The sequence below is a fragment of the Microcaecilia unicolor genome, chromosome 3, assembly GCF_901765095.1.
Source record: "Microcaecilia unicolor chromosome 3, aMicUni1.1, whole genome shotgun sequence".
In the NCBI taxonomy this organism is placed as follows: Eukaryota; Metazoa; Chordata; class Amphibia; order Gymnophiona; family Siphonopidae; genus Microcaecilia; species Microcaecilia unicolor.
In genome coordinates, this window is record NC_044033.1 from 377,448,861 (window position 1) to 377,468,869 (window position 20,009).

At 42.8% G+C, this 20,009-nt stretch overlaps 1 protein-coding gene and 4 non-coding genes across 6 annotated transcripts in view; all 5 read right to left on the reverse strand.

Annotated features, from left to right (window-relative positions):
- Positions 1–913: 913 nt before the first annotated feature.
- On the reverse strand, positions 914–986 carry TRNAA-AGC. The gene has a single exon. It is a non-coding gene; the product is annotated as a tRNA-Ala (tRNA).
- A 96-nt stretch (positions 987–1,082) lies between these two features.
- On the reverse strand, positions 1,083–1,155 carry TRNAA-AGC. The gene has a single exon. It is a non-coding gene; the product is annotated as a tRNA-Ala (tRNA).
- A 95-nt stretch (positions 1,156–1,250) lies between these two features.
- TRNAA-AGC lies at positions 1,251–1,323 on the reverse strand. Its single transcript has one exon. It is a non-coding gene; the product is annotated as a tRNA-Ala (tRNA).
- Positions 1,324–1,892: 569 nt separating this feature from the next.
- Positions 1,893–1,978, reverse strand: TRNAY-GUA. Its single transcript is given in 2 exon segments — positions 1,893–1,928; positions 1,942–1,978. It is a non-coding gene; the product is annotated as a tRNA-Tyr (tRNA).
- A 9,857-nt stretch (positions 1,979–11,835) lies between these two features.
- The window catches only part of TMEM214 (transmembrane protein 214), a 256,765-nt gene continuing 248,591 nt past the window's right edge, over positions 11,836–20,009 (reverse strand). For both annotated transcript variants that reach the window (XM_030198624.1, XM_030198623.1), the window contains exons 16-17: positions 17,845–17,996; positions 11,836–14,242 (exon numbers count right to left, since the gene is read on the reverse strand). In XM_030198624.1, the coding sequence (XP_030054484.1) occupies positions 14,116–14,242; positions 17,845–17,996 (279 nt within the window). In that variant the 3' untranslated portion in view covers positions 11,836–14,115. The remainder of the gene's footprint in view (positions 14,243–17,844; positions 17,997–20,009) is intronic.

Genomic DNA, 20,009 nt, shown 5'->3' on the forward strand with positions numbered 1-20,009 from the left:
TGTGTGTGAGAGAGAGTGTGAGTGTGGGTGCGAGTGTGTCTGTGAGAGAGTGTGTGTGTGACAATGAGAGTGTGTGCGAGTGCGCATGTGAGCGAGTGTGAGAGAGTGTGTTTCACACACAGTGTGTGTGAGAGAGTGTGTGTGTGAGACAGAGTGTGAGAGGGTATGTGTGCGATACACAGACTCTGTGAGAGTGAGAGTGTATGAGATCGAGAGAGTGTTTGAGAGTGACTGTGTGACACATAGAGAGTGAATGTGATACAGTGTGAGAGAGTGTGTGGTAGACAGTGTATGAGAGTGAGAGAGACACTGACTGTGAGAGAGAGTGAATGTGTGTGAGAGAGTGTGTGTGTGTGACAGAGATACCTCCCCCCTCCCTCGCTGTGGTCTCAGGACCCCCTCGCTCTCTGGTCCCCCTCCCCCCTCTTCTCAGGTCTCTGGACCCCCTCCCCTCTGCTCAGGAACCCCTCCCCCCTCCTCCCCCCCCTCTGAGGTCTCAGGACCCCTCCCCCTCTGTGGTCTCAGGCCCCACCCCTGCCACCCTCACCGCCAGGCCCCCCCCCCCCGAAGGTCACAGCCACTCACCCCTCCACCCCCCCCAGGGTGCCACTGCTCCTCCCCCCCCCCAGGTCGCCGCCACTCCCCCCCTCCGTCCGACATCAGGTCAGCACTGCTGCTTCTCATGGTGCAAATTATTATATAGGATGGCTCTGTTTTGTGGAAGAAGACTTGCAGCAGTCAAAAATATGGTTTCTGTACCATGGCCCAGATGCAGAGAAGCACATTCACTGCAGTTACTTACTGTGTACTGCATCTTAAAGCTTATGTGATCTTCCATAGAGCACTGCCCATCAGCTTCCATTAGTTAACAGAATGTTGTACCTTTGAGAAGAATTAAAATTAAAAGTGTTTGTGGAGGATGCGGGCATCGATCCCGCTACTTCTCGCATGCTAAGCGAGCGCTCTACCATTTGAGCTAATCCCCCTCTGCTGAATGTAAATTTAAGCCATTGAACACTGATCTTCAATGCACTTACAAGTATGTTAAAAAAATGAATGAATTCCAAAAGTAATGTTGTTTGTGGAGGATGCGGGCATCGATCCCGCTACCTCTCGCATGCTAAGCGAGCGCTCTACCATTTGAGCTAATCCCCCTCTGCTGAATGTAAATTTAAGCCATTGAACACTGATCTTCAAAGCACTTCCACGTATGTTAAAACATGAATGAATTCCAAAAGTAATGGTGTTTGTGGAAGATGCGGGCATCGATCCCGCTACCTCTCGCATGCTAAGCGAGCGCTCTACCATTTGAGCTAATCCCCCTTCGCTGAACGGCACTCTAAGCCATTGAACACTGATCTTCAATGCACTTACACGTATGTTAAAATATGAATTAATTCTAAAAGTAAATAAATGGAGCGCTATACCATAACCCTTCAAATAATACTAGCCATAAAAACCGCAACACCCGCCCCGTTCTTTTCCTATTGTGGTTGTGCTCCCGTGATCCGCTCGTGAGTACTCAAACCCTACATTACTTACAAAGCGCAACACTGTCAAAGGGTTATTATTATTAGCATTTGTATAGCGCTACCAGACGCTTTTATTTTTTATAAGTTTGACCCACTATTCTTATGTATTGTATCCTGTTTCATCCCTCCATCCTTCGTCCTTCTGGAAAAATATGCAAGACTATAGCATGGGAGCATAGGCTATAGCTTTAGGAGTATTACTATGAGACATGTATAGAATGCATTCGACTTGAATTGTGCCCCCCCTCTCCCTTATGGCAAAAATAATGAATACGCAGGTTTACTGGATAGATAATATGACTACAAGCATAGGGAAGCATTAGATTTGCGATGGCTATTTAAAGGGAAAAAGTTTTGAAGTCCTTCGAGCCGGAATCGAACCAGCGACCTAAGGATCTCTGGAAACCACCTACAGTCCTCCGCTCTACCAGCTGAGCTATCGAAGGCTTCTGCCAAAAGAAGTCTGAAATACATCTATTAACCCTGTAGAATACTTAATTAATTAAGTGAACATTAATAATGCGGCATTTGTACTTAACAATTAGTCAAAGATGCATGCTAGATAGGTTACTTGCTTGCCATTTCATGGAAATTTAAAACCGAGGTACTTAAGTCTGCACCTCGATGTGTTAATTGCTGAATCTTTGTGGGGGTACTTGGGCACTCTCCGACTCCTCTCTCCTTGCTGCGCAGTGCCCGACCCCCCCACCCCACCAACAGATTTTTTTTTTTGTGCACTATGTAGCTCTCAATTAATTTCTGTTATGCAATAGCCAGCGCCTGTATTTTATGGGAGTTTGGCCATATTGCAGTTCAAACTCAAGAGAGAATTAGGTAGTATAGGAAGGGATTGAAGCTCCAAGCTAGGAATTACATTTGGGGCATAGGCCTTATGAGCCAGTATTTAGTGGCACTACTGGAAAGTAGTCTTAAGGGAACCTGTAGGACTGGTGCAGCTTGCATAAGGGATTATTTCTACATGTAACCAGAAGCTAAACTTTTTAACCTTTTGGGGGAAGGGGAAGGGGAAGTCTGTCTCCCCCACCCCACCCCAAGGCATGGAGCTTGGAGAGAGGCAGCAGAAAATGCCCCAGTTCCCTCACAAACTGTGGCAGGCTGCTGGCATCACCCACCTTTTTACATGGGGACACAAAGCGTTGTGATGTCAGCTGTGATGTCATCCACATATGCATGGCACTCTTAGGAATGGCAGTGCTGAGCTCTCTGAAGTCCTAGGAAGGGTTTTGGTGGTCCCAGAGCACTGAAATTAAGTGCCGAAGGAGGTCTGGTAGTGCCCAAATCACTGGTGGCATTAAAGATACACATTAGTGGTGCAAATTGCACAAATTATGCATTTGTGCATGTGCAGAAACCATGCCAAAATGCCAGTAACAGTGTCCCAGGGCAGGATGGGAATGCAAGGGGGCTGGAGGAGTCCAAAAATTGTATGAAAGTATGTTTAAAAGAGAAGGGCCCTCACCAGCAACAATATATGTGCTGGAGTCAGACCAGGTGCTGTGTCTGTGCTCAAAAAGCTGATAACTATCAGACATATCAAATCACATGCATTTGGCCCTGTATTCCAGTCTCCAAACCTGCCGAACAATGCCCCGGTGGTCTAGTATAGGACAGTAGCAATGATCTCCCAATCACTGCTTCCCATGCCAGCTCCATCCTTCTAAATGGTGGCCATGAACTCTCACAAGACTATAGTGAGAAGTTGCAGCAACCTAGACCACCAGGGCATCGTGATTGTGGGTGGAGGAGGCAAGGAGGGAGATAGGTGCTAGCTTCATCAGGGGATGGGCAAGAAGGGAGAGGTGCTGGATAGGAGGTCAGGTAGGGAAGGGAGAGATCCAATGAGGAGGGTGAGGAAGAAAGAGGGTGCAGAGATGAAAAGAGGTACTGGACTTGGGGGTGGGGGGGGGGAGGACCTGTGGGGAAAGAAGGAAGAGGGAGAGATGCTGGTCCAACAAAGGGGAGGCAGGAGTGAGGGAAGAGAGAGGAACACCTGCTGGACCCCTGGGGGAAGAGGGAGAGAAGAGCAGAGACGCTAAGGGTGGCCCATCCCAATGCTGGAGATTTACCACCTCAATGCTGAGACTGAAGGACAATGAGTGAGGTTTTTCTCTTGGGCACTAGTTGTGTGTAAAACCAGTTCTGACAGAAGCATATTCCAAAAACTGATATATTCTAATAATAAATAGAAAATAACATTATTTTTCTACCTTTTTCATCTGGTAATAGTAGATGACGGCAGAAAAAGACCTGCATGGTCCATCCAGTCTGCCCAACAAGATAACTCATATTTGCTACTTTTTGTGTATACCCTACTTTGATTTGTACCTGTGCTCTTCAGGGCACAGACCGTATAAGTCTGCCCAGCACTATCCCCGCCTCCCAACCACCGGCTCTGGCATAGACCGTACAAGCCTGCCCAGCACTATCCCCGCCTCCCAACCACCAGTCCCGCTTCCCACCACCAGCTCTGGCACAGACCGTATAAGTCTGCCCAGCACTATCCCTGCCTCCCAACCACCAGCCCCACCTCCCGATCTTGACTAAGCTCCTGAGGATCCATTCCTTCGGCACATGATTCCTTTATGCTTATCCCACGCATGTTTGAATTCATTACCATTTTCATTTCCACCACCTCCCGCGAGGGCATTCCAAGCATCCACTACCACCTATTGTCTAAATCTTAATATGTTGCTTGTTCTTTATACACACTAGAATTTGCATTCACATTATATTGTATAAACTGTATTTACGCTATTAATTATTGTAAGCCACATTGAACTAAATAATTATATTTGGATAATGTGGGATATAAGCATAAAATAAATAAATAAATTTCAGTCACAGGCACAGCTGAGGTGTGGACAAAAGGAGGCTCACATTCCAGCAGGGTACTCATCTGCAAATAAGAACTGCCCACTGCCCTCTTTTGGGAAGGAGAAAACTGTACCTACCAAAAGCAGAATAGAAATGTAAAGTTTTAGGATGATTCCCACTGTATCTCAAGCATACAGACTGCAGTGATTACCACCGAGAGGGCCCTTGTCAGGTGGTATTTGTGATTTTATGCTTTTGAGGGTCTGGCACTAGCACTAGCACCAGCACCACTGGTACAGAGCACTGAGCTGGTTTTGTGAATTCGGGAGCTATTCTCCATTTTTCTAATGGTGTTGGTCCCAAATTCTCTGGTTTCTGTTTTCTTCTGTCTTCTCTTTACTATCTTCTTTTCTCTCTATGTCCACCATTCATCTTCACTCTGTGTCCCTATCTATCCTACCCAAGGAAGTTTAATAGACAGGAGTAGAAGTGAGCCTACCTAGTCCACTGTAAGCAAGGAAGCCAATTTGGTTAATCTCTGTTTCCGCTCCCCCCCCCCCCCCCCCCCCCCTCCCACACACATCCGTCATCTCTAGTACATTCAAAACAAAGCAAGTAAACCTGTGAGCTACTGCATCCACATTGTTGTTCTTTATTGTTGGTCCATCTGTAACAAATCTAAAGCTGTTTCAATTGGATAGGTAAAAGACGGAGGACAAAGGATTTTTTTTTTTAACTTATTGGACAGCTTTTTAATTTATTTGAAAGCTTCCCATATGTAGATATAAATATCATGAAATAACAATTGAGTATCAGAGACTTAGGAGCACAGTTCAGGGGTTCCAACATAGTGAAATGTCTTCCAGGATCTTCAGCTACAAGATGTACAGACCAAATACTGAAAGTGATCCGAGAAGAGAGCGAGGCTTCTAACGCTGATGTTGTAATTCACCTGGGGACAAATGACATGGCCAACAATAGCAAGTTTACAGCACAGAGAGCGTTCCAGTAGTTTGGGGAGGGACTGAAATCTTTGGTTCAGACTGTGGCTTTCTCTGAAGTAATTCCTACATTGGGGAGGGGAGAGGAAAGACTACGCAAAACAGATGAATTCAATAAGTGGCTTGAGTCTTGGTGTAAAGAAGAAGGTTTTAGATACATAGGAGTAGAGAAGTGTGGTAGCCATGTTAATCCACTTTTAAAGGTAATCAACAGAAATAAAATAAAACAAAATAAAACATGGAAAAGAAAATAAGATGATACCTTTTTTATTGGACATAACTTAATACATTTCTTGATTAGCTTTCGAAGGTTGCCCTTCTTCGTCAGATCGGAAATAAGCAAGTGTTGGTAGATGACAGTATCTATAAGTGAAACATCAAAGCATTTCAGTGACAGTCTAACAGGATGGAGGTGGATAGGTGAGAGACCAGGAGATATGCATGGGAACATCAAAGCATTTCAGTGACAGTCTAACAGGATGGGGTGGATATGTGAGAGGAGGGTGACAAACAGAGCAATATAACTTTATGGTTTACAATGGGCTAGAAAACCCAGATCTTTGTTAAGTCCTGTCTGGTGGGTGTCAATATGTAATCATTCTGACTTCAAAGGTCTTACGTTCCTGTATTGTTTTAAAGTTACCTTTCAGGATTCTTACTGTGAAATTACTGGTATAGTGTTCTGGTTTTGTAAAGTGCTGCCCCACAGGAGTGGAATCCTGGCTGGCACTGGCATTTTTCATGTGATGTCTATGTAAATTAAATTTTGTCTTTAGCATCTGGCTTGTTTCTCCAATATAGCATCCTTCATCACATTTTTTACACTGAATGAGATGAGCATGTAAAGGATTCCTTTATGTTTAATATTTTTCCTTTGTGAATGACTGTGGGGTCCTGTGAAATGTTTTGGCATAGCTTGCAGCTGGATATATTGCAAGGATGTGTGCCATACTCTGCTTTTTGAGTCTGTGTTGGGAGCTTACTTCTGATTAGCTCATGTTTTAAGTTGGGTGGCTGTCGGAAAGCCAGCACTGGTGGGGATGGGAATATCTCTTTCAGTAATTCATTCTCCTGGAGTAGAGGCTGAAGATCTTTTATGATTTTTCTTAATTTTTTCAGCTCTGGGTTGTATGTCACTATAAGGGGGATTTTGTCTGTGGCTTTTTTTTTTTCTTTGTATTGTAGCAGATTTTCCCTGGGTTTTTTGAGGGAGGCGGCAAAATTCTTGGAGATTATTTTGGGGTTGTAGCCTTTCTGTTCGAAAGATGCAGTCAGGATTTCAAGGTGTCTGTTTCTGTCCCTTGGGTCAGAGCAGATATGGTGGTATTTTGTGGCTTGGCTGTAAATAATGGATCTCTTTGTATGTGAAGGGTGGAAGCTGGAGTTGTGGAGGTAGCTGCATCTGTCTGTGGGATTCTTGTATATAGATATTTGTATATAGCCATTGCTGATTTGAGAGTAGTCAATTTTGAATCTGATTGTAGGATGGTACGTATTGAAGGAATTGTAAAATTGTTTGAGTTTCTTCCCCCTCAGTCCAAATCATTAAAATGTGATTGATGTACTGGTAGTATTTTAGGGGTTTGGTCTGGTATGTATTCAGAAACGTCTCTTCCAGCTCAGCCATAAAAAAAGTTGGCATATTGAGGAGCATAGGAGAATGGGGTAATATGTGAAAAAATAACAGGCTGTACTGTAATGATGGGCTACATCTTTCCTGGATGATTTATTATTATTTTATTTATTGCATTTGTATCCCACATTTTCCCACCTATTTGCAGGCTCAATGTGGCTTACAGAGTTTATGACATAGTCATTCCATGATAGCAGATACACTTAGTAATGTATAGAGATTAAGTAAGGGAAGAGAGAAGGACGGTGTTAGGCAGGATAGTATGGAAGGTGGACTTTCCATTTATCAATTTTTATTGATGACACATGCCACAACACTCCAAATCACAAACAGTCTTATAAGTTTCATATCATAACATTTAACTAGTGTTTTCCAGCACAAGCCATCATTTTCTCTTCCCTCCCCCTCCCTCTTCTATACCCCCCCCTCCCACTACCCTTCCCTCCCTGAGGTAGTTTTGTGAGGCTATGGGTTCGCTTTGTAGGCCTTGTTGAAGAGATGTGTCTTCAAAGATTTGCGCAAGACGGCAAAATGCTGAACTGAAATGATTTGGGTGGTTTCTTTGGTAGCCTTTTCCTTGCCTTGCATTGCCTCCTCGCAAGCTAACAGCCACACAATCTGTGAAGGGAATTTTGAATGTTTTGCTATTCAACACTTGATAACAGCTTTTGGGATACTAGAGATATTGGACATGGTACTATAAAAACAGTATCGTCAAGTGTGTGACATGATTTACAGCCTTCAGAGAGTATTTTACTCAAGATTAGAACTAAGGAAGCACATTTGATTGGACTTTGAGTATAACAATAATAATAGTTATTGCAAGACAAATGTATATGGTATGATTGTGTATGGGTGGGTTGCCTGAGTGACAGTACATGATTGGCGAGCAGAAGTGAGTTCTGAGGAAACTACTATGTTATTTATGAAATTTGGGCACATGTATTTGTAATAAATACTATAAATAAAACACATACTATTTAGCTTTGGAGTACTGTGATTGTACTGTTGTTGGTTTTGTACTCTGATAATAGACTTTTCCCCTGTGTTTGTAGAATTAGTTAAAAATTAATGCCAAGAAGTATAGAGTGATGCACTTGGGGTGCAGAAACCCAAAAGAGAGATACCGGATAGGAGGGGAGAGATTAGTAAGCTTGACTCAGGAGAGAGACCTTGGGGTGTTGGTGTCGGAGGAGCTGCAGGTGAAGAAATAATGTGACAAGGCGACAGCTGTGGGCAGAAGGATGCAAGGCTGCATAGAGAGGGGCATAACCAGCAGAAGAAAGGAGGTGTTGATGCCCCTCTACAAGTCGTTGGTGAGGCCCCACTTGGAGTATCGTGTTCAGTTTTGGAGGCTGTATCTTGCTAAAGATGTGAAAAGACTGGAAGCGGTGCAAAGAAAAGCTATGAAAATGGTATGGGATTTGTGTTGCAAACTGTACCAGGAGAGTAGCAGATCTGAACATGTATACCTTGGAGGAAAGGAGAAACAGGGGTGATATGATACAGATGTTCAAATATTTGAAAGGTATTAATCCACAAACGAACCTTTTCTGGAGACGGGAAGGCCGTAGAACTAGAGGACATGAATCGAGATTGAAGGGGGGCAGACTCAGGACTAATATCAGGCAGTATTATCCACCATCCTCTCCATGAAAATGTGGAATGTCCTCCGTGGGAGGTGGTGGAGATGAAAACGGTAATGGAATTAAAAAATGCGTGGGATAAACACAAAGGAATCCTGTTTAGAAGGAATGGTTCAGTGGAATCTTAGTGGAGATTGGGTGGCTACGCCGGTAATTGGAAACAAAACAGGAGCTGGGCAGACTTCTACAGTCTACGCCCTGATCATGACTCAATAGATAGGGATGGGCTGCAGTGTAAATTTTAAGGAGCTTCGATGTTAGCTTCAGAACTTAGTACAAGAACAGTACTGGGCAGACTTCTACAGTCTGTGCCCTGAGAAAGGCAAGGACAAATCAAACTCGGGTATATATATCAGGGGCGTATCTGCGTGGGGCCACAGGGGCCTGGGCACCCCCAGATTTTGGCCTGGATCCCCCTACCGCCGCCAACCCGTTGCCAATCTTTGTTAAACCTAGTGGACCTACCACCTAGAAACGCCAGACGATCGGCCCGCAAATTCCTCAATCTGAACTTCCCCAGCTGCAAAGGAATTAAATACAAACAGGCATACGCTACTACTTTTGCGTATAAAAGCACACAGATCTGGAATGCATTACCCATGGCCCTGAAAAATATGGACAATCTAACCAGCTTTCGCAAATCTTTGAAGACACATCTCTTCAACAAAGCCTACTAAAGCATCCTTAATAAATCAGTCCTCAAACTACTCAGGTGCATCAAACACCTCTCACAACACCATACCTAGCACCTTGCATCTAAATCACCTACCTCCAGCCTATTATCGATTGTATTTAAGATCCTTGGAACTCCTGGCTCTTTTGAGAACAGATTCCACCACCATGGAATTGTAAGGCAACTAAGGCTTATCAAAATCAGGTGTACTGTGGATCGAGTACATGGTATCGATTTTCGTGGGCATGACCAGAGGGGACTCCCAATTCCTAACGAGGACTTCCTGGAGTACCTCGTGGAAAGGGACAGTCACAGCTTCCCTAGGAGGAGACGTAGTCCAGGACCTCAAGGATCTAGGCCCCAGGCTTGTCCTCCACTTACAAAGGAAATGGAAAGGTGTCAGCCATTTCCTTAACCAAAGAAGGGAACAAAAGGCTATCCAGAGGAAACTTTCTCCTTTTAGGTGGAGGGTTCAGAGGAAATTCCATAGGTGTCATCAAAGGAAAAGTACCTTGGATCAGCCTCTGAATTCCATGAGCTCTTTGGTGTCAGACAATACCTCCTGGTGGGAGTGTTCAGCCCGAACCTGCCTTGATGTGGATGAGCCATATCCTTGAGAATGGTGTTGACAAATCAATTCCCACCTTGGCTCCAGTGAAGCTTTCTCCACTGATATTGAGCGAGTGCAGGCTTGGGTGGCAGTCGACACCAGAGCAGCATGCAGTGTTGATGTCGGAGGCCACACCGCTGGCTGAGGGCCAAGTGAGGCTGCAAAGGGAGGTGGGGTAGGCGCACACATCCCCCATGTCGATGCACACCGTTACAGGTGGCCATCTAGCAGCTCAGGGAGCAAGGCCCGGATACGCTCATCAAGGGCTGACACCAGGTAAGACTGGGGGTGTCGACTCAGGAGGTTGCAGAGGTGCTGGGGTCAATACAGGAGAAGGCACTTGGCTGCTGGGAGACTGACACATTGGCACCTCCTGTATGGAGGGAGAGCAGTCCTCCCGGCGATGACACTTCTCGGGTGCCGAATCCTTTGACACCTTGGAGCTCCCGGCACCATGCATCGAGGGCAATCAATATCGATACTTATTGGCCTTCTTCACCTGAAGCTTGTCATTGAGGCTCCTCGATGCCATCAAATGAACACATCGCCTTGGGGTGGGTCTGACAATGGCTGGTCCCGGAAGCCCTGCGCAGCAGGAGGCCTCGAGGCAGGTGGAGACCCACTCGATGCTTCACTGCTCCCAGTGTTTAACAGCAGCCATGCTTACTGATGCAGATGTGATACTCAAAGTAAACGCCTCCAAACTCGATGCCAAGGAACTGGACTTGACTCCAAAAATCCTCTCGTTGAGCCTCTCTGGAACCCTGAGTCCTCTTCTTCATACGAAGGCAGAGAACACAGTCTGGCTATGGTTGGGCTCGAGACACTGAAGACACCAAGAATCGGCAACTTTCCCAGAGATCATTCGACTGCATTGGGTACAGTGCTTAAAGCCACTGGGAACCTTTGTGGACATGGAAGGAAAAACTTCCTCTGCTAAATTAAACAAAGCGATTGTGCCTGAAAAAGGGGAAAGGTATGGTAAAATGGAAGGAAACAATCCCGGCTGACCTGAAACAGCTGAATGACAATGAAAAAGAAAGGAAACTTAAAATTGGGCAAAATCAAACTAGAAGATAAAGGAAAAAGGCACACACACACACAAAAAGATTCTATAAGTGGAACACACACACACAAAAGACAGAAAAAAAATCGTAGAAAGGCCTCTTTGGACCAAGTGAAGTGAGAAGGTAAAAAAACCCCCAAACCAACACACCCTCTCCTCACTGCAGTAGAAAAAGAACAGAGGACACAGAGTTCTCGTGGCGGGCAGGCACTCGCACATGCGTGGTGGAGAGTGTCTCATGCTCCACAAAGCTTTACTTATGCTAATCATAAGTACCGGACCAGGCGACATGGGTTCGCGCCACCCACTTGTGAGAATTAATGTCTTTCTTGACCTCGGAGAAAAAAAAATATTACATATGTAACAGTGTATTGCATATTTGTATTTGACAGCACTTTGTTCAGGTTCTTTGTTCAACCTTCAAATATAATTTGTGGTGTAGTAGTCCTAATTTTGTACATAAAGAAATATCCTATGTTTCTGTAATTAATCGAATTTCACTTAGATTTACTATACATTGTAGGAGTTGAAGTCACACAGTAGAAAAATAGAGTAGTTTGTTGTACCGAATCCACAGCCCTGATATTAACTCCCACTGGCTATAAAAGAATCTCTCCAAGAACTCTAATAGCATTCTCAAACTTACTAAAAGAATGCATGTTCCTTTCTTAGTTTTTACTGAATTTGTTTCTTATGATTTGTTTTAGATTATAAATGGCTTCAACCTGCTTGTCAGATGGCAGTATAGTAAAGTGCTTTAAACATAAGGGGAGATAAAAACATGCTCAAATATATAAAACTCACTTGAAGACCAAAAGTATTGTCAACATGTTCTAGAATACTGTGGTTTAAATAAACTTTATTTCTTCTTTGTAATCATGTACAACAGACTAATCTTGTTCACAATTTATTTTTTTTTTTTTACTGTCCAGCTACCTTGCTTTATGTATAACATAAGATTTGCTGTAAGAATACAGGAGAAATCAATCATCAAGAGCATGCATAACCCTATAATGTACTCATCTTGGTCAGAAATAACATGTCGGGCAAAGATTTTATGTTGCTGTGAAGTAAGAGTGTGAAGCTTTGCAAAATTTGTGGAAATAACAGCAAAATGATAAAATGATTCTGTTCTTTTTTGGTTTTTCCATTTGTTTCTCTCTCGGGATCCAAACAAATACAATTTATTACTGTAGATAGTGAAACTATGGCAGCATAGAAAACAGCATCAAAAATTTAAGGGCCAACTTTTCAAAACACTAGCAGAATTCTTACTGCATGGACAGAACAGTCAGCCTGGAGGAAGGAAAAGAACTGGTCCGCAGCAGGAGCTTGTAAACATAAAAGAAAAAAAAAAAAACAACAACATTTTTTTTTGGAGGGGGGGAGGGGGAACAAGAATACTGGACTGGAACACTTAAAACTAATTCTCAATCACCAGCTTTGGGAACTCAGAGGGAGGAAGCAGAACAAACTGTTGTACTTATGACATGATGAAGCCATGTTCTAACATGTGGGGGAATGATTTAATTCTGTTTTATGAATGAAAAGGGTTGTCAGACAGACAGACAGACAGACATTGTCCTTTTACTTTTTTTTTTTTAAAGATTCAATCCCTTGGCAAACCTTAAACCTCCAGTATTTCAAAAATTAAAATGTACTCCAAAATTTTTCATGATTATATTAAAATCATCCATGTTTTATCATATGGACATAATTCAGAAAAAAGTAATTTCTTTCTCCTAATGCATTTCAATTACAAGACACACATTATCCACATTGACTGCAGTATCTAGTAGAACTTAGTAGAGGTTTAATTTGCAGGTCATTACAAGTAGCTTCCAGCTTTGTGCAGTACTAAAAGTTGCAATTCTTTCAGTGCCACAAGTCTCTCTATTTTTATATACTAATAGTGTATTAGTCTGCTTAAAACACACTCCCTTGCTGGTGCTTTGGTCGTTACTTTATCCATTCTCTTTACTGAAGTGTGACATTGCTGTGCATGCTCTGTGTGTGGGAAAGCCCATTAGCAGTCACTTTATTTTCACTGGGCACTGGTCAAGGTGGTCAGTGCCAAGCCTCTACGATCTCTCACAAGAGCAGAAAGATAGTGAATGGTACACCTCTGTAGGTGATAAGGCAGGGGTTCAAAAATTGTTTTTAAAAATTCTGGTACTGTCTCAAATGAATTTAAGGAACAAACTACATCATAGGCAAGGTTAAGTTCATAATTACTGTCCTGTATTGAAGTCACCATTTCTGCATTAAAGTAGTATTTTTACCACTAAGACTAGGACTGTTTTGAAACTGGGTACATCTGTACATATAATGTACATACAGTGACAACAGACCAACTTGCATGGGTGTACAACTGCTTATCAACAGTTTAAAAAAATCACTGATGAATCTATAGATGACTAGAAACTATTAAATGAATAGGCTTCTGATGAAAGGCAACTGAGGTCTTCACAGAAGAAGAAGTTAATTACAAAAATGAAGCTGAAACACAAAATGCTAGTGAAAAGGTGCCTCATGTCAAATTTGACAAACACTTTAAAAGACATCTAAGCAGCACTGGTACATGGTTTAGAAAAATGAACAAATGTCACCTAAGCTGAACTAGTTTAATACAAGTATGTGTGGATCTGTCAGTAGAGATGGGCAGAGGCCATTCATCAAAAACAAATAACAGCCATAATGAACTTATTAGGTACATAAATGTATATACATTTATGTATTGAATGGATAGGGAGAACAGAGGGCATGGGTGGGCAGACTGGATAGGCCATATGGTCTTTATCTGCCTACATTTTTTTCTATGTTTCTATGGATTATTAAGTAGGCACAATCGGAAAACAACTGATCAGATTCAGGGAAGAAAAAAAAAGTAAACGTTTATACACAAAATAACCACATTCTTCTTTTTCTAGCCAGTCATGGGTTTTATAATACAGACTTCTGGTCTGTACCACCAGCGCATCTTCAATTCCCATTCATTCTCTGTTCAATTTGCAGTGTTGTAAGCTTAAATTTAAAATATACTATTGGTTGTTTCCTGGTCTCCACAAATAAGAAAAGGAATCTCTTCTGTCTTCTCCTGTTTGTCACAAAGTCTATCATTAGTGTCTGGAAATTATGGCCAGGGCCCAGTTCTTGACAGCCAGGGTTGTGTTTTGTAGATATATCCAGGAAGCATAAGTAATGCTGGCTAAATGTCTTTTTAGGCAATCCCATGACACCTCACCACTAAAAAGGAACAAAAAGAGGGCAGTCAAAATGAAAACAGGTATCAGAAGAAATATCTAATATCAAATACAATAGATTTACTTATATCAAACAGAAATAGCATGACCACCACATATGCATTTAAGTCTTCCTGCAGCATGTATACGAGGCTCCATTCTTACTAAATTAAAAAGGAGTACCAAGACCTAAGCTTGCTCCAGGAGCAAGGGCCAGAACTCTCTGACTAAAACATTCCAAAGTTTACTCAACAGTTAAGTGTAGCTAAGGAAGCCATTTATCACACGGTTAATAAGCAAACAGGGAAAGAAATCTGGTGAAAGTTACGTGACAAAATAATTTGAGGAAAATGTATTTATGACGACATTATCATAACTTTCAGGTTCATGACACTGCTACAGGGAGCCATGATGGCTTCTTCTGTGGGCAACCTGTATATGCCACAATTTAAAGACAGCTTATACAAACATATTTGGAGGACACTGAAAACTTCTTGTTTTTAAGTATGGGGAACTACTACTACTACTACTTAGCATTTAAGGTATGTAAAGATTTTTTAAAATTGATTTTTGGTATGATTTCTTAAACAGAGATTGCAAACCATCTCAAATGGCATTGCTAAGAAGAGGGCATATTAAAGATTTAATAAATATCTATATATCACTAGTTTGAACACAGAGATCTGGAATCGCCAAATGTATGACATTTAATCTGGTAGCTGATTAGAACAGATATGAACTCTTATCTACTATGGTTGAATTCATTAGATATCAACCTTAAATCTCCTATGGCTTGTGATTTGTATCAATTACTGTTTTTAGATATTATTTTCAGATTGTAACCAGTTGTTGACATTGCATCAAAAACCAATAGACTGTAACAATCTTCTATGGAAGTGGTTCCCAAAACTGGTCCTGGAGGCACCCCAGCCAGTATGTTTTCAGGATATCCACAATAAATATTCATGAGAGATTTGCATGCAATGGAAGCAGTGCATAGAAATCTCTCTCATGAATATTCATTGTAGATATCCTGAAAACCTGACTGGCAGGGGTGCCTTCAGGTTTGGGAACCACTGTTCTATGGTTTGATCAGTGGCGTAGCAAGGGCGGGGCGGTGGGGGCGGTCCGCCCCGGGTGTCAGCGGGTGGGGGGTGCTCCGTCGTCTCCTGCCACCACTCTTCCTGTTTAAAAAAAAAATCCATCGCAGCGACGCAGGCAGGCAGCGCTTCGCGTCTGCCCTGTGTGTGCTGTAAAAGCTGAAAATCGCCTCGCTGGCGTCGGGCCTTCCCTCGCGATGTCCCGCCCTCTTCTGAGGTAACTTCCTATGTCCTCAAGGGCGGGACATCGCGAGGGAAGGCCCGACGCCAGCAAGGCGATTTTCAGCTTTTACAGCACACACAGGGCAGACGTGAAGCGCTGCCTGTATCGCTGCATGGATTTTTAAAAAAAACAGGCAGGGTGGTGGCAGGAAAAGAGGGCCCTATCAGCCTGGACGGAGTGGAGACGATGGGACCGGGTCAGAGGGGGAGGGGCTCAGATGGGAGAGGGGGAGCCCAGAGAGGAGAAGGGGAGCCCAGAGAGGAAGGGGATTGGGGAGCTCAGAGGGGAGAAGGGTCTGAAGCTGGAACTGGGGTCTGACAAGGGGGCAGGAGGGAAAATGGGTCCATGCCTGGGGCAGGTGGGAGAATGGGTCTGGGGCTGAAAAGGGGGATGCAAGGCATGTGGTGGATGAAGGGGGTTGAAAAGGAGGGTAGTTGGGATAAGGGGGCTAGTACTGGAACTGGGGGCTGAAAAGGGGCAGGGGCTGAAACTGTGGGGACTGGGGGCTTTAAAGGGGACAGGGAGAACTGGCTGGGGCTGAAGCTCTGGACTGGTGAGAGAAAAGGGCTGGGGTTGAAACTAGGGGCTGAAAAGGGGACAGTGAGAAGTGGCTGGGGGCTGAAGCTTGGGTCTGATGGGAGAAAAGGGCTGGGGACTGGTGGGATAGTGGGGATGAAAAGGGGGGCAGGTGGGAGATGTGGGCTGGAACTAGGGACAGGTGGAATAAGGGGGCTAAAAAGAGGGGGCAGAGAGAGAGGGGACAGACCCTGGATGGAAGGGGGGAGCATGAGGGAGGGCAGACCCTGGATGGATGGGAGAGGGAGGGGAGACGGATTGAAGGGGCAGAGAGAAAGGGCAGATGGTGGGTGGAAGGGGGAGAGAGAAAGAGGGCAGACTGGGGCAAATGTGGATGGAAAGGGCAGAGATAGAGGGCAGATGTGGATGGAAGGGAGAGAGAGGGCAGAGAGAGAGGGCAGACAGTGGATGGCAGAGAGAGAGTGAAGACAGATGCTGGATGGAAGGAAGACAGTGAAAAGAAGATGAGGAAAGCAGAAACCAGAGACAACAAACTGTAAATAAAATATATATTTTTATTTTTTTGCTTTAGGATATAGTATTGTGTTAATAAATGTTTATAAATAGAACATGTAAATAAGGTAATCTTTTTATTGGACTAATTTTAATACATTTTGACTTAAATTTCAGAGAACAAAACCCCCTTCCTCAGGTCAGGATAGGATACTGTAACAGCACTATACTGTATTGTCCCGAGGAAGGAGATTTTGGCCTCTGGAAGCTAAATGTATTAGTCCAATAAAATGGTATTATTTTAGTTTCTGTATTTCTTTTATTTCTATTTGTTAATTTGTAAAGTGGTGATTAGTATTTGTTAGTTTTTTCAAATTCACATCTGCTGTCTTTATATTTTGCACAGTACTAGGGAACATTTTCTGTTTCTGTGGTGTTGCATTGTATGCAGAGTCTGGCATCGGGGGTTCAGTTTAATTTTTGTCTAAATAGAAAGTTTGTGATTACTTATTCTATAGTGGATTAGGGTGTATCTGTGTTTGTGAAAAAGACGTGGCTTTTGGTTGGCATTGACTGTGCAGGATCGAAGATCTGTACTAATCTGTCTGTTTTCGTTTTACAATAGGTGAATTGATGTTCTAGTGCTCACTGTAGTGTTTAAGATGCTTTCCTTTTCCTTGTGTGACTCGTACAAATTACTGCTTATGGTATGGTAGAATTGCTCTATAGGTCCGAGTGTTTTGTATTCTCGGTATGCCTAGTACTGGATTTGGGGGGGGGGGGGGGGGGGGGGGGGGTGTTAAAAAATGACCGGCCCCGGGTGTCAACTACCCTAGCTACGCCACTGGGTTTGATTCATGTCAATCCCTTACAGCAAAGGAAGACAGGGCCTGAGCTAGCATTCACACTACTACTGTCCTACTGCTAAACCTAGATGAGTGCAGGCCACCATCACTTCTTGCTTCAGACGTAGTCACCATGGTGTCCCACAACTCTGCAGGCAATGTGAAATTTTGTAGCAACAAATTGATTTTGTGGTTCTTGCTGCAGCACTACAGGATACAATGGTCCCTGCTATCAAGACAGAGTAGTTAAGGAATTTCAACCAAATTGTTTTTTTTTCCTAGTGCTTTCACTACAAACATAATTAGAGCTGAGCTGGCATGACATGCACTGCTACTCATGCTTTCTAGGGAAAACATTGTAAAAGGCCAACAGTTTAAAGCTGTAGAGCAATTTAAATGGTGGACTCACTTGCATGAGTTTTCAATCTGTTTCCAGGTTGTTTCCAGAATGTTGTTCAGAGATTCCAAAGTTGGGAGCAAATATTTCTGATACAGGAATAACAGCAGCTCTTTCAGGTATTCAATAAACTCCACTACTGAATCAGGAATGCTGGACTGAAGCTGGGCACAGAAACCAAACAACATGAAATCAGTATCTGAATAAAATACAAGAAAACATCAGGCTGTATATGGAAGTACTTGATCACGAGCTTTGACTTGTACAATATTCAACCATGAACAAACTGCAAGTACTAATCCAAAGTACTACAGTGCAAACTGAAGCAATAATGACACACCTCATTGTCAGGAGACATACTACATATTTCTAAAGTTTTACACTATTAAGTGTATAATCTGCTAATGTACAACTTGACAACTATTATATTCTCTACAAAACAGAATAAAACCCATTATTAACCTCAACAAAAGAAATGTATTTTCTGATTTGAACTCTGGAAAATCTGATTTCTGAGTTTGCTCATATGTTCCACGAGTCCTCAATCTCAGAATGATGAATGGGAAAGGAATAGATCTATCTATTGTCTATTAGAGTGTAAGCTCTTTGAGCAGGGACTGTCTTTCTTCTATGTTTGTGCAGCGCTGCGTACGCCTTGTAGCGCTATAGAAATGCTAAATAGTAGTAGTAGATCTGGCTTCCATAATGAAATATGCAGTGTACAAATTTTCCTTAGCAAGGCAAAGGAGGCTGAAAACTAGTGAAGTGATCTTTATTCTCTTAGTTTCCTGCTGCTGGCAAAGGGGACTCCAGAAGTATTTGTTCCTTGGGTAGAAGGCACACACACTTCTCCAAACTTCATGTTAATGAAAAAGGTTTTTAAAGATAAATTACATGTTAATAGCAGTTCTGCAATTTCATTTTTTAGTTCTATCAGTACTCTATAACATATACCATTCGGGTCCAGGTGATTTACTACTCTTTAGTTTGTCATATCGCCCCATTATATCTTCTAGGTTTACAGAGATTTGTTTCCATTTCCTCTGACTCATAACCATTAAATACCATTTTTGGCATGGGTATCTCCCCCATACCTTCCTCAGTGAAGATCGCAGAAGCAAAGAATTCATTTCGACTCTGTGCCATGGCCTTGTCTTCCCAAGGGCCCTTTTTACCCCTTGGTCATTTAGCGGTTTTTATTATAGCAGCTAGTTTTCAGGGGTTGCTTCTATGTTCATTAAACCCCTCATGAACTATGAAACTAAAGGATGTGTGGCAACAGATTTGCTTTTGACTTCATGACGATAGGCTGCAATAGCATCTAGATGTTAAGTGCACTGGGGATGTCGATGTCTTTAAACTTATTTCTGAAAAGTGAAGGTAAGAAAGAACTTAGTGGTCAGCAAGCAAAGGGATTGTATTTCTCCACTTTAACCCACGCTGTGAAATGGTACCACTTAACTCAGTAGATTCCTACGCTACTGATTTCTTAAATGTTAATACTTCATTTAATGACTGTGACATGAAGACAGTTGATTATACTCCACTAAATCTCCAATCTGTTAATGCTGGATTGTTCAGGTTGGTATGTAAGACCCTGATGTTGTGTCAGGAATGACAGATGCTGTCCCAAGGATATTGGTTGGGATATTGTCAGGGTCAGTAGCAGTGGCGTAGCCAGATCTGACATTTTGTATGGGCCCAGAGCTAATATGGGTGGGCACTATGTATATAGGTATGAGTTGTGTTTCATGGGATATTCTAAATAATGTCTTAGCGTGCATTTGATGACAAAATTATCTGCCCAAAAGATGTCCTGCATCAACATACATACTTTATGGAACACAGAAAATTTTAAATAAAATTTAAAAATGTCAATCCTGCTCTATCCCACAATTCTAGGCAGATTACAACTGTTACATACATAACATTTCACGAGAATAAACCTCTCCCAAAAGTGCCAGCCAAAGCACACACTACCCAACCAACTGCACACCCAAATCTTCAGAGTATATACCACTTTGTGTCTGTAAATGGACAGAAAAGCAGCAGGTAAGTGTACGCATACCTGTGTAACTGGCAGCTTTAAATATGCTATTGACTAAATAGTGTATGTTCTAGCTGGCACCCCTAGGAGAGGTCTCTTCTCATGTGATTTAAATTGGTCTTTTCTACCC